General features: G+C 35.7%; 1 protein-coding gene across 1 annotated transcript; it reads left to right on the top strand.

Moving 5' to 3' along the window:
• The first annotated feature begins 220 nt into the window (after positions 1–220).
• LOC127878570 (uncharacterized protein K02A2.6-like) lies at positions 221–7324 on the top strand. The gene is made up of 3 exons (XM_052425100.1): positions 221–236; positions 3215–3712; positions 7245–7324. Exons 1-3 carry the CDS (start codon positions 221–223, stop codon positions 7322–7324), a joined length of 594 nt encoding a protein of 197 aa, XP_052281060.1.
• Positions 7325–13437: the final 6113 nt, after the last annotated feature.

Raw genomic sequence — 13437 nt, 5'->3', positions numbered from 1 at the left:
TGTAAACACATTAGAAAACTTGTTCGTTGGATTGAGCATCGATTCAAAAAAGCGAAGGAAGGCGTTATTACTACATTATGTAGGTGACGAGGTGTATAAAATTTACGAGACTTTGGATTTATAAGGCAACGATTCAAATTACGATGAGACGAAAGCGGCGCTAAAACGACATTTTTCGTCAAATACAAACACGGAATTCGAGAAATTCGAATTTCGAAACATGAAGCAGCAGCAAGGTGAATCGTTAGATCAATTCACGACACGTCGTCGTCAAAAAACAACGAAGTGTGCCTTCGCTAACAACGATGATGAAATAAAAAGCTAATTTATCCAAGGTGTATTGTCACAGATACTGAGAATCAAATGTCTCGAGTCTTTCCACAAGCCTCTGTCCGATCCGTTAAAAATTGCAAGAACGATGGGGTTAGCCAAAGCCCAAGTAGAAAGTATGTCTCGCGACCAGCATGGATCACATCATGGATTACATGAGCATGTAGATAAAATTCACAGACGACCAACGACGACGTCAAAGCCGAATCCATCTGAGCGAAATACACATACAACCACACATCGCCAAGAAAACTCATGTCAGATACGTAGGGCATCGTCTTGCAGAAATTGTGGTGGGCCGTATCCACACCAGAACGGTCGCTGCCCGGCAATCGGATCTGAGTGTAACTACTGTCACAAGGATAACCACTTAATTGCAGTGTGCAGAAAAAGCTAATATGATTATAGGTGCTACCTAATTTACGGGCAAAAGCTTTTAAAGTTTTTTTGATAACCATGTATTTTTAATAAATATATGGACATGATTGTGTTCAAAATATTATAATTGTTGCAATAATTAAGTCATGCATCCAAAAATCAATCTTAAAACGAGTTACATGTTCCTAGCTTTAAGATCTAGCATCTTATATATTTATTTATTTTTCTAGCCACAGGAATTTAAAGCTGATTCGGTGGCTGTGGTATAGTGGATGGGGTGTCTGCTAACTGGCTTAGTTACTGGGAGGTCTCTGTATTGATCCCTTAAGTGGGTGCATTCTTAAGATAACTCTAAAGATATTCTATGGCGTACCCTTTGGGTTGAAAGTCAAGAAGACCTACAAGGTAAAAAGAAAAATGTACGTCGAAGTACAATAATTGTACGTCGACATACACATATAAAATACATTTCGAAGTATATATTTGTACGTCAAAGTAAAATTTGTACTTCGACATACATGTTTGCTCTTCGACATACATGTTTGTACTTCGACGTACACATTTTCTGAACAGCAAATCAAAAAACTTGTCTCTTGAGCCACTTTCGCTTCAGATTTATTCATAATAAATGTTTAAATCTCTTTTTTAATTGAGGACAAAATGAATAAAAATATCAGAATGGCAAAAAAACACATAGAAGTTTCAAGTATTTAATGCATTGAAATAGATTATATAGAAATTTGAAGAAGATTCAATTGTTACCTTTTTAAAATAAAAATTATTCAGCATATTGTGAGTATTTATTGATCATGCGGGGCGGAGTATCACGACCGTCCAGCGCATTACTGTGTAAGAAATTCCCAACGGTGACCAAACAGTTACCAAAAATTAACGGGATAAATAATGTATAACAACCACCCCGTTGGTCGTATTTTGTGATAACCATAACTTGCATAAGTCAGAGGTTAATTTCGCCACGCAAGATCAATAAATACGCACAATATCTATGAGTTAGCGGTCGATAGTCGCATAATTTGGTATAAATTATAATAATAATAATAATAATAATAATAATAATAATAATTATAATAATAATAATAATGTTTAATTAATACGCACAATATCTATGAGTAAGCGGTCAATAGTCGCATAATTTTGTATAAATAATAATAATAATAATGTTCAAAGTCAAATATCTCTAAAAGCAACAGATGTAAGATGTCTTCTGATTGGCTAACACTCAAGGGTCGGTGAAAATTGTACGTCGAAGTACATTTCTCGTTCTACCTAGTAGGTCTTGTAGACTTTCGACGTCGTCATGGTACGTCATATAGACACTAAGTACTGGTCCTACCCAGGAAACAGTTTGTTTCATTAAATGTCTCAATTCAACTTGACAGCTTGCTAAAGCAGTTGCATTTAGCATACAGTACACTGATTTAACAGAATCAAAATCATGTGTTGTGTCAAATCAATTTTGATTGACAAGTTCGACAGGATTTTTTTTTATCCAATAAGTTTTAGACTGTCAAATAACACACACTACGTATTGAAAGCCATGCCTGGAGCTTTCGTCTGTATACCACTGACTTCATCAGAAGAATGATTTCTACTGTTGGGAAACGTTAACAACGCTAATTGTCTTCTTATTTATTATCAATGTACAATTATGTGTAACAGCATAACAACATACTTGTTTCGCAATTTAAATTTTTAATAAATACAGGTATCTTGCAGGTTTCTATTTTCTTTCGCAAACTATTGTTGAATAGTTAACATTTTGTCGCCACTAAAAAACTAGCCATTTTGTAGCAATTCTTAAATCACAGTCTAAACTGCATACACTTAGCCCTATAGTTACAATTTGAAAGCAAATGTTAGAATGCATCATGTAACAACCAATTTATTAATTACACAATAGAAAGGAAATCATATTAATTGCATTATGCATGTACTAAACAAGCTATTTGCTACTGTTTAGAATTACACTATCTTACTAAAAATGAGTACAACAAGTACTTAGTGCTTTTACCTACTTGTGGTAAGTTTTGTATTACTAGTTTGACATTTATTGGCAGACACTTGTCGATATACAGACTAAATTTGCATGGGAACTTTCATATTTTTTCAGCAAAATTGCCTTCAAATTGTTAATTTAACAACCCTTTGAAATTGTTTGCACATCTGATCTTATTATACCATAGCTGATTTTTGTTTATAGATAGACAGATATAGACTTTTCAAAATTCTATAAAAGTTCAGACATGTTCCATCCAAGTAAACCAACAGAACCAATAAAGATCATCATAGATAATAACTGTGTGTATAGCTTGGAAATTTTGATAGTTTAAGAATCCATGTCATATATTCCATACCATAAAAGACACGTCAGAAACTTTAATAAGCTATGAAACAGCCGTCGAACTCAGTATAGTTCCGGTCATAAATTCGGTAAAATATTGTGACTACGCGGAACTCTGCGACAAGTACAAATCCGTATTCACAGGTCTCGGAAAATTGAAAGACAAACAAATAAAATTCCATATCGACGAAAATGTTGTGCCGTCAAGCCAGCCGGTTAGACGGATCCCGTTCCACGTTCGTAAGCTAGTCGAACAAGAGCTCAATCGGTTAGAGGAGCTGGACGTCATCGAGAAAGTCGACGGTCCAACGCCGTGGGTGTCAAACCTAGTGGTAGCTCCAAAGCCGAATGCAACCAAGGAAATTCGTCTATGTGTCGATATGCGCAAAGCCAATCTTGCACTAAAACGAGAACGTCATGTGACGCCAACTATCGACGACATAGTATCAGAATTAAACGGCTCAACGGTGTTCTCTAAGGTTGATCTGTACAAGGGATTCCACCAGCTGGAACTCTCCGAAGAATCAAGAAATATGACAGTGTTTGCTAGCCATGTAGACCTACGGCGCTACAAACGTCTCAACTTTGGAGTAAGCGTTGCGCCAGAAATATTTCAGAACGAAATCCAACAGGCTCTTCAAGGTTTGAAGAAAACGTTAAATATCAGTGACGACATAATCGTGCACGGCAAAACACGACAAGAACACAACACAAATCTGGCAGCGCTTCTGCAAAGATGGCAGGGGAAGGGTCTCACCCTCTATAGACGAAAGTGTGAATTCGGACAATCAAAACTCAAATTTTACGGATACATATTTTCCGACTCTGGAATCTCTCCAGATCCAGAAAAAGTCGCGGCAATCCAGAACATTGACAGGCCGAAAAATCAAGCAGAAATCAGGTCGTTTCTCGGCATGACAAACTATGTTTCGCGATTTATCCGGGATTACTCAACAATATCCGAACCGTTAAGACGTCTCACTCAAGATAAGGTCGCGTTTGAGTGGACATATAAGCAAGAGACCGCGTTTAGACAGCTCCAAAACGCACTATCAAGTGATCAAGTCATGACATACTTCGATCCTTCTAAGGACACAGAATTATGGGTAGACGCCAGCCCTTGCGATGTTTCTGGAATACTAATTCAGGACAGTAAGGTTATTGCATACGGAAGTAGGTCACTCACCCCAGTCGAACAGCGCTACAGTCAAACAGAACGAGAAGCTCTCGCCTGTGTTTGGGGATGCCAACATTTCCATTTATACTTGTTTGGCAAAGCATTTACCCTGATCAGCGATCATCGGTGTCTTAGTCCATTTTTAACAACACAAAGCAGATCCAGACAGCCCGTCTTAAACGATGGCGCTTAAGATTGACCACATACAATTCATACAATTTCAAAGTGAAGTACCGTGCTGGAAATCAAATGATCGCCGACTACTGCTCAAGACATCCGATTAAAAAATTCAAAGCAGACAACAGAACATAACAGAATAGAACATAATTTTATTACACATAAATTTTACAGTTTCTAGTGTTAAACAAAAGCAATAATATAAAATATCTGAATATAGTAAGTGGATTTAGCAGAAATGTTATATAATAGTTATGGGTGAACTTTACAGATACTTGAACAAAACTCGTTTTAAATCACATGTTAACAGTGTATATTGCTACATATGAATGCTTTTTACTACTTTTGTAATCATTAAGGTAAAACATTAATTGTAATTTGAAGGAGCATAGAATATAACAGTGCGCCTCCAAACCACATACAATTTAAGTAGCAACGGCACAATTATAGTTGAACTTGTATCATAACACATCGGCATAGTCTATAATCAGTAAAATATAAAAATAAGTTTAATTTCGAAATATAACAATAATTATACTTCCGAAGGAGCACACATTATACATTCGAATATTACTCACAAAATCATGTATCGAAACAGTACCGGATAATACATATAATTAATATGAATGCAACATCTATATCATCATATACTAAAAACAATACATGTTCAAATATAGCTAATCACATGATGTCATATTGTATTCAATATACATTTTAAACTATAAAACAAATACATTGTATAAATTATACATTATTATTGGTATAACGGTTGCGAATCTTGAGTGCTTCTGAAATGAATTTTCCTAACTTTAGCATTTCATTTTTATTTTCTGTAGTTAATAATATTGTAAGTTTGAACATACTAGGTCTGACTCTTTAATAGGTTTTAATGTAGTTTTCTCTAATTTAGGCAAATTTAGAACATTCCAACAAAAAGTGGTATTCATCTTCTATTTCATTACTGTCACATAATTAGCAGATTCGCAAGTTTCGTTCTAATCTATCATATCTTCCAGTCTGTATTCTCAGGTTATGAGCACAGATGTGTATTTTCGTAATCGCTGTTCTTAAATTTCTTGAAACAATCGTCTCTAAATATGGTTCAAACGAAAATGTTGTTTTTATTGCTTTGTATACAATTAGTACCATATTATCATTAATATCTCGATTCCACTCTTGTGAGTATTCGTCGATAACTCTTTGTTTAAACAAAGACAAAAAATTAACCTCGTTGATTTGATTTATGACCAAACATAATTAAATCCGTACTTAGATAGTAAGCCCCTAACCTTCCCAAACCAGTTCAATGTATTATCATTTACGGCAATTAGACAATCTTCATATATATCGTTATATAATGTTTTCGCTTTTAGTTATTTTAAACCAATATTTTACGATACGTACATATCTGTTAATATACAACGGGTATCTACCAAGTTCACCGTAAACGGCTACACTTGAGGTTGATTTTCTGACACCAAGAACAGCTTTGCAGAATTTAAGGTGCAATTTTTCCAACTCGCTACACTTTGAGAAACCCCATATTTCACAAGAGTATGTGATAATTGAAGATACAAAAGCATCAAATAACTGCAAAGCTACCTATGGTTTACACTTATAAGTTGTCAGGTTGGATAACAATACGTTGAGTGCTTTTAAGCCCTTACCACGCAAAGTATTAGTATTGAGATTAAAGTTCCCTGTATAATTAAGGGTTACACCCAGATAAATAAAATCGTTAACAATGTCTATGTTTTCGTTACCATATACCTACCGCTCATTACGTTTGATAGCTCCGCGTTTGGAGAAAACAATAATTTTGGTTTTTGGAATGTTAACTTGCAAACCCCAGTTATTACAATATTAATATAAACGGTCGATAGACTAATGTAGGTCTTCCGGCGTTTCACCTATGACAACCATATCGTCTGCAAACAGAAGTAGAATTAACATATGTCTTGTATATTTATTCCAGCATTATGTCTATTTTGTAAAAACATTTCAAGATCGTCCACGAAAAGAGAAAAAAGGATCGGCGATGTTATCTCCCCTGTCTTAGTCCGATTGCTATATTAAAATACACCGAATATGTGTTACAATGTCTAACACATGCTTTGACCGACTGATACATTCTGCGTATTATGCGCAACATCTTGCCGTCCAAATTGGACTTGTATAATTTTAACCACAGTGCATTTAAATATATAGAATCAAAACAACGTTTCATATCTATGAAACAACAATACAATCGTTTATTCATATTAACATATTTTTGAATAATTGAATGGAGTATGAAAACCGCATCTATTGTTGACCTGCCTTTTCTAAACCCAAATTGCGCGTCAGATATAACATCGTTTATTTCACACCCTGTTGTTATTCGCTGGTTGAGTACACATGTAAACAGCTTTGCGAAGTTACTTAATAAGGTGATGCCTCTATAATTACTAGGGTCGGATTCATCACCAATCTTATGTATAGGGATTATAATCCCTTCAGTCCAAGATAACGAGAATTTGCCTGTATTTAAAATCATGTTAAAAATCGTTGTAATGTAACCCGCCAAAATATCACAGGCTTCTATAAAGTATTCGTTAAGCAATTTATCTACGCCAGGTGATTTACATTTTTTAAGACGGCAATAGCTTTAATTACTTCACTATACGTTATTTGGTTATCAAGGTCCCCATATACGTTGTCAAAATTGTTGAAGTCATGGTTTGAATTAAAATCTTCTGCGTTGGCATTATCATTAAAATTTTCATTTTGAAATCATTTGCTGTAAATGATTCTTAAATTCATTAAGTGACGTGTTGCTAGTACAACCTGATGGATTGTGTGATCTAAAGTACTTCCAAAAGTTCCCAGCTAACATAACTGTGCCCAACGATTGGAAATGATTAATATCGTTACCGAGACTTTCAAACAGGTCCGTACCTATCAAGTTGGCCATCGGAGAATCACTACCCCATATATATTCCGCTGCAATAAATATATCTGCGTTATTGTTAAAAAACGATTTATCTAGTTTAAGCCATATTATTGTATCATGAATATTTTTAACAACCGATATGCCACTAGTTATGCTATTGCGTGTATATACTACTATACCGCCACTGTTGCGGTTAGCTTGCCTATGTCTTTATTTCCTATAAAAATTGTGGCAATCGTATCCTGATAGTTCGAGTTTGCTTGCTTTACATGTCCATGATTCTAAAAAAATAATTAGGTCATACTGTGATACAATGGCAAGGAAATCTGGATCCTTTCGTTTGGCTGCGCTCAATCCGTTCCAGTTCCAGACAACACACTTAAGTCCATCCAGTCCCTCCTACGCGTCCTTTATTGGCCTGCCGTCAACGTACAAAGTGTCATATGACACCCACGCCCGTTTTCCCGCCTGCTTTTCCTCTTTAACTCTTCTGAAGAGACGCCGTCTTTTTGCCGCGACTTCCGGTGGGAATTGTTCCGTAACATAGAACGGCGTTCCTCGGAGGTTCTTGCTACTTCCGCGAACTTGCTCTCTGTCGCCGAAGAATGAAACTTTGCAAACAATGCTTCGGTGCCTCTCCTCGCCGCCGTTTCCGGTGGTTCCTCTTCCGGTTGTGTTTTTATGGCCCATCCTATGCACCCTTTCGAATTTCATAGCAGCCACCGCTTCCCTTGACAGTTTGAGTTTCTCCGACATGAAGTCTCTCACTAATTATTCACATTTGGTAGGGGTTTCATTTGGTTCTTCAGGGATGTTTCCGAATATTAAGTTATTCCGCATGCTTTGGGATTGCACGTTGTTCATGTCCTCTCGTAATTTGCTGTTGTCCTTTTCCAAGTCTGATATCTTTCTTTTAGCTCCCTCAATATCAACGCCTACAGAGTCAATGTTATTTTCCACCCTGTTCACTTTGTCCCTGGTATCTTTGGTTACTGTGTCCATGTGTGCCCATAGTTTTTTGAGATCCTTATCGAAATTATCAAATTTCTTATCCCTTCGAGTGTCTTTAATCGTGAGTCCATGTCGTTTAGTTTGCCAAGCATTGCAATAATGTCGGCGTTTGTTGGCCCCATGATGTGCTGACCCGTTTTGCCTTCCATAGTTTTAGGCAGCTTTGGCTCGGCGAATTGGTTAACGTCGCTCACACTACTTTGCACGTTGGATGTGTGAATGGTGTTCCCGTAAAATCCTTTGTTAATCCCTTCTTCGTTGGTGTCACTATCGCTCACACAACTCAGCACGTCAAATGCGTTACTTGTGCTCACGCTAATCCCTTCGTGGTATAGGACTGAGTTTGCTTCTCCCAGTACCTGGCTGATTGATCCAAGCCCCCCAGGCGAATTTTGCGTGTTTATACGTTTGCTATCTTCAAAATTCTCATCACTTTCACTTCTTTTCTTCTTATCTTTCCTTTTTCTTCCTGTCATTTCAATAGCATTTTTACACTGATGAATAGTTCACATTATATCCTTTATTTCGATACTAAAATGAAAGTTTTCCTGTAGAAATAAACAAAGTATTCCAAGTTTTGTCAGAGCTCCAAAAAACACGTCTACTCGTCCCGCCTTACTATCTTCACTCACTCAACGTAGCAGAAGAATACGTTAATTTCCTCGCGAGCAAGTCAGTGCCAAAATCGTTAACCCCCTCAGAGGTCGCGCGTGCCACCCAGACAGACTGTGTGATTCAGTGCGTAATTCATCTATTAAAAACAACATTCTCTAATATATAACGCTGGACTGTATGTACATGTATTCCTCTGTGTGTGTGTGTGTGTGCGTGCGTGCGTGCGTGTGTGTGTGTGTGTGCGCGTGCGTGCGTGCGCGTGCGTGCGTGTGTGTGTGTGTCTGTGTGCGTGCGTGCGTGCGTGTGTGTGTGTGTGCGTTTGTTTAGCTACTGATTCGAGGACGCGCTATTGACTTTTGACCAACAAAGTGAGGACATTTTGGAAACAGAGGACTTAAATCCGGATCCTCACATTGTTTTTGCATATTAGCAATCTAGACGAGGACCTACGTTAACTGTATGAATATTGCGATGTCCTCACTTTAAATGGAACTAAAATCTTGTATACACACATTATAAACAAATCCGCAAACCACGTGATGTTAAAAAGTGTATATATTGCTCCACCCCCTGTAAATATTGCTCCAATTAACTTTCATTATGCAAATCTCATGACTCCTTTGTTAGCATCAATCTGATTGGATGCACTCTTATCCCAGTTGTACGTGTCTAAAGACCGAATCAACTCGGTATACGTTCCGGGCGAATAGTCTATGTTAGCGTTACCAGCAGCCAAAATAGCCCATGACAACTGAAATCTCCAAATTGACTACTAAATTCTCAAATTGGCTTCTAAGATTTATGTACATTATTGAGAAATACAGCAGATGTTTACCCTTTAGGAGCTAACATTCGAAATAACATGAATTTTTATTCAGATTTCTTAGCGCCAACCTAGATAGTGTACAGCGATTTTAATGTTGAAATTCAGGCAACAATTAGTTTCTTTTAAAACAGGTTGGTAGGAAATTATTTATTCATGAAATAAAGTTCGTTTATTATTTACAAATACAAAACGTGATAAAATATATATATATCGAAAATCACATTCGACTCTAGACAGTGCCGGTTAGATTTAGGTGCCGCGTTTTTTATCAACATTTCAAGATGGCGTATTCGTCGGATTTAACCTTAAACACAATGTGAGTCAATTACAAGATTTTTCCAAAAGTTGTAAAAACCGTTTAAGTTGTACGCGGTTGTTTTAACAAATATTTATTGAATCCGATCATTTTCTGACATAGTTTCTGACAATAATTAATTTCTTCCATCGAGAAGAATCCAGGTCGATTTAGACTAGTATTTCGGATCCGTTTCGGATCCGTTGTATATTCAGATTAGGGTATGTAGAGGGTGTTGGGTATATTCGAACGCCTGATCTATTTTAGTAAAATTAATTGTATAAACACTTTGATCTGGTTATTACTAGTTTGTTTTTGATGGCATACTAGTATATGCAAAATAAGTAAGCATTCTTTTTTTCCTATATACGATATATTTTAATGAATAAAATTTTGACGTGAAATAAGATGTCGGGTAGTCTGAACCGCTCATCGGGTATTTTGGGACGTCAAACAACATTGTGAATCACATGTAATATCAATGATGGGAATTTAATTAACCTTTAAAATATAAACAACACATTCAGGTATCTAAAATATTGCTCAACCGAATAGCATTATTGCGTTTATCAACTATTTGCTGTTTTTGTTGTAATTGCATTTAATCCTTTTCTTGAAAATTGCATTGTGCTCTGTGTGTCCAGATAACGCCCTATCGCCTTATCGCTATTTATGTGTATGTTAACAACAGTCGTTTATAATATTTGAATAGTTTGATCAAGGCGCTTTTACAACTGATTAGTGTTTTTTTTAAATAGCGGTTACTTTATCATCATTTATATCTCATTCCCAGGGAATGTTGAGTTCTTAAACAGTGACCAATCGTTCCGTTTGTGTATGTTGAACTCTTTTTGGAAGATCTTTCTAATTAGCTGAGATAGTTCACCTTAATTGACTAAGTCTTGAAGGAAGTATGGTTCCTTTAAATATCAAATAAGTGTTCATTTTTATAATTCTAAAAAATGTGTTCAATTAGACGTATAGCTCACGGAAATTAGTATTCCGGTGTTCTCTGATAATAATAACAACAACACAATAGAGTTGTCAAGATTGGGTTTGGTGAAAATTTAATTAGTGTAAATATAATAATTCGTCAGATGTATAAGTTCATTTACTTGATAGGTACAGTTATTCAAGGGTCGATGAAAGGGTTGGTTTCAATTATCGACTTTCTTTCATAGAACAGAAAAAATATTAATTATTACATCGTCATTCCTCATCGCACCACGTATAACCTTTATCAAAAGGTCATGTGAAAAAAGTAGCGAGTATATAATTGTTGTGCATAGTTAACCCATTTATGCCTAGTGGACTCTCACATCCTTCTAAATTATATCAATATATTTCCAAAATTAGGGATGTCTAGTATATTTATTTCTATATTTAGAATATTTCTCACAGAAATTCCTCTTAGCAAACAGCGCAGACTCTAATGAGACGCCGCATCTCGGTCTACGCTGTTTGCCAAGGCCTTTTTTCTTGACGCTAGGCATAAATGGGTTAGTAATAGATGTTGGAACACTCGCACGAAACTTACTAAACCAAATTACTAACTAATGTACTGCTAACTAACTAACTTACATTAAATTAAAGAGATATTATAACAAGTAAGTATTTACTTGAAACATTATACATCTTTTTATTTTAACATCTTCTCATATGGCCAAAAAAATTGTCAGGGTGCAGGATCACTTGACTTTGTGGGGTTCCCGCTTTTAACTTTAATAGATGTATACACGACGGTAAGTGGTGCTTTATTTCAAATAACTTTTTAATATTATTTTTGTGCAGAATTTCAACTAGTTCATACAAGGCAGATTTTTATGCTGCTTATGGCAATGTGAATTATTCGTATATTTATGTATTCGTATACCTTAAGATATCGGCACAAACTCCAAGAAAAAACTGTCTTTTATGCCCTAAATATTTTTGAAAATGTATCTCAATAATTTAAGATATTTGCAAAAATAAAGTTTTTAACGGTGGGATTACATTCTGTCCAGCCCGTGTGTAAACCCCTGGAAACCCCGTTGATTCTGCACCCTGATATGGCCAAAATAAATGTGCTGTCGGGAAATATTGAGTTAAAACATTTCTTTCTTGTCTTTTTTTAAAGGCTAGATACAAGAAGGTGAATCTGGCATGTCTTTAATTCGTTTAACGACTACGTAGTTAAGTTCGATTTCCAATAAGATTTTGCATTTATAATTATTTTGTTTTAGCACATTCTCACAATGAAAGTTCCATTGAACTGTTGTTGAACTATTGAACTATTGTTGAACTAGTGTTGAACAATTGCTTAACTATTTTGAAGAGAATTAATAAGCTCTATCAGAACAGCAGAACATATAGAACGAATATTTATAAACGTAAGAAAATTAAAGTTCATCGTGTTATCATAGTACAAACATGCATGAAAATAATGAGCAATCAAAATATTAATTATCGGAAAGCAGGTCAATATCATCATGTTTATATAATAAAATATACAGACCAGATCTATGTATAAACTAATTATATACTTTGAATGGGGTGCTTGTGCTTGTGTGCGTGTGCCTGCGTGCGTGCCTGCGTGCTTGTGTGCGTGTGTGTGTGTTTGTGTGTGTGTGTGTGTGCGTGCGTGCGTGCGTTTGTGTGTGTTGATAAATATATAAACAAAGTCCGTCTTTATCTTAACCCTCCCTATACGGGTCTGAAACATTACAATATGTTTGATGGAAAACACCGCATGAAGCCATAACCAATTAAAGGTACGATCCACTTTGAAGTTAAATAGCAAAATAATTAACGGTTTTCTAATTACACTTAATGACAATTAAGTTTTGCTTTCATTCGGTACGTATTGGTTTTTCTCACTTTTATATGAGTAAATCCATAAATTACTATATAAAGGCTTTGCAGATTGGCTTTAATCATTCAGCATTAATATATTGGTCAACTTGTACCCGCAACAAACATAAAAACATCTAATGTATGCAAATATCCATCGCACATTTTTTTCATAAAGAACACAACATTAAAAAGGTACGAGTTGACCAACCGGAAAAAATGACTAAAGTACGAGTTAACCAAATCGGGTACGAGTTGACTAAGGTACGTAATGACTTAGGTACGAGTTGACTGGAAACCTTCATTTTAAATTGACCAACTTTTTAGGTATTTTTCTTTAATTACTAACGGAAAAACAATTTAAGCGAGATGAACTCATTCTTTCAACTTGAGATTAATTCGGTGCTCACACTGGCCTTCAGAAAATAATAGCCATAAAATTTTTTTCTTTAAAAAAATAATAGCCAAAACAGACGCGGACTTTTCCGCAAAATGGTACTGAAGG

This window comes from Dreissena polymorpha, chromosome 4, assembly GCF_020536995.1.
Source record: "Dreissena polymorpha isolate Duluth1 chromosome 4, UMN_Dpol_1.0, whole genome shotgun sequence".
NCBI classification, from domain to species: domain Eukaryota; kingdom Metazoa; phylum Mollusca; class Bivalvia; order Myida; family Dreissenidae; genus Dreissena; species Dreissena polymorpha.
This window is presented reverse-complemented; position numbering and strand designations above follow the sequence as displayed.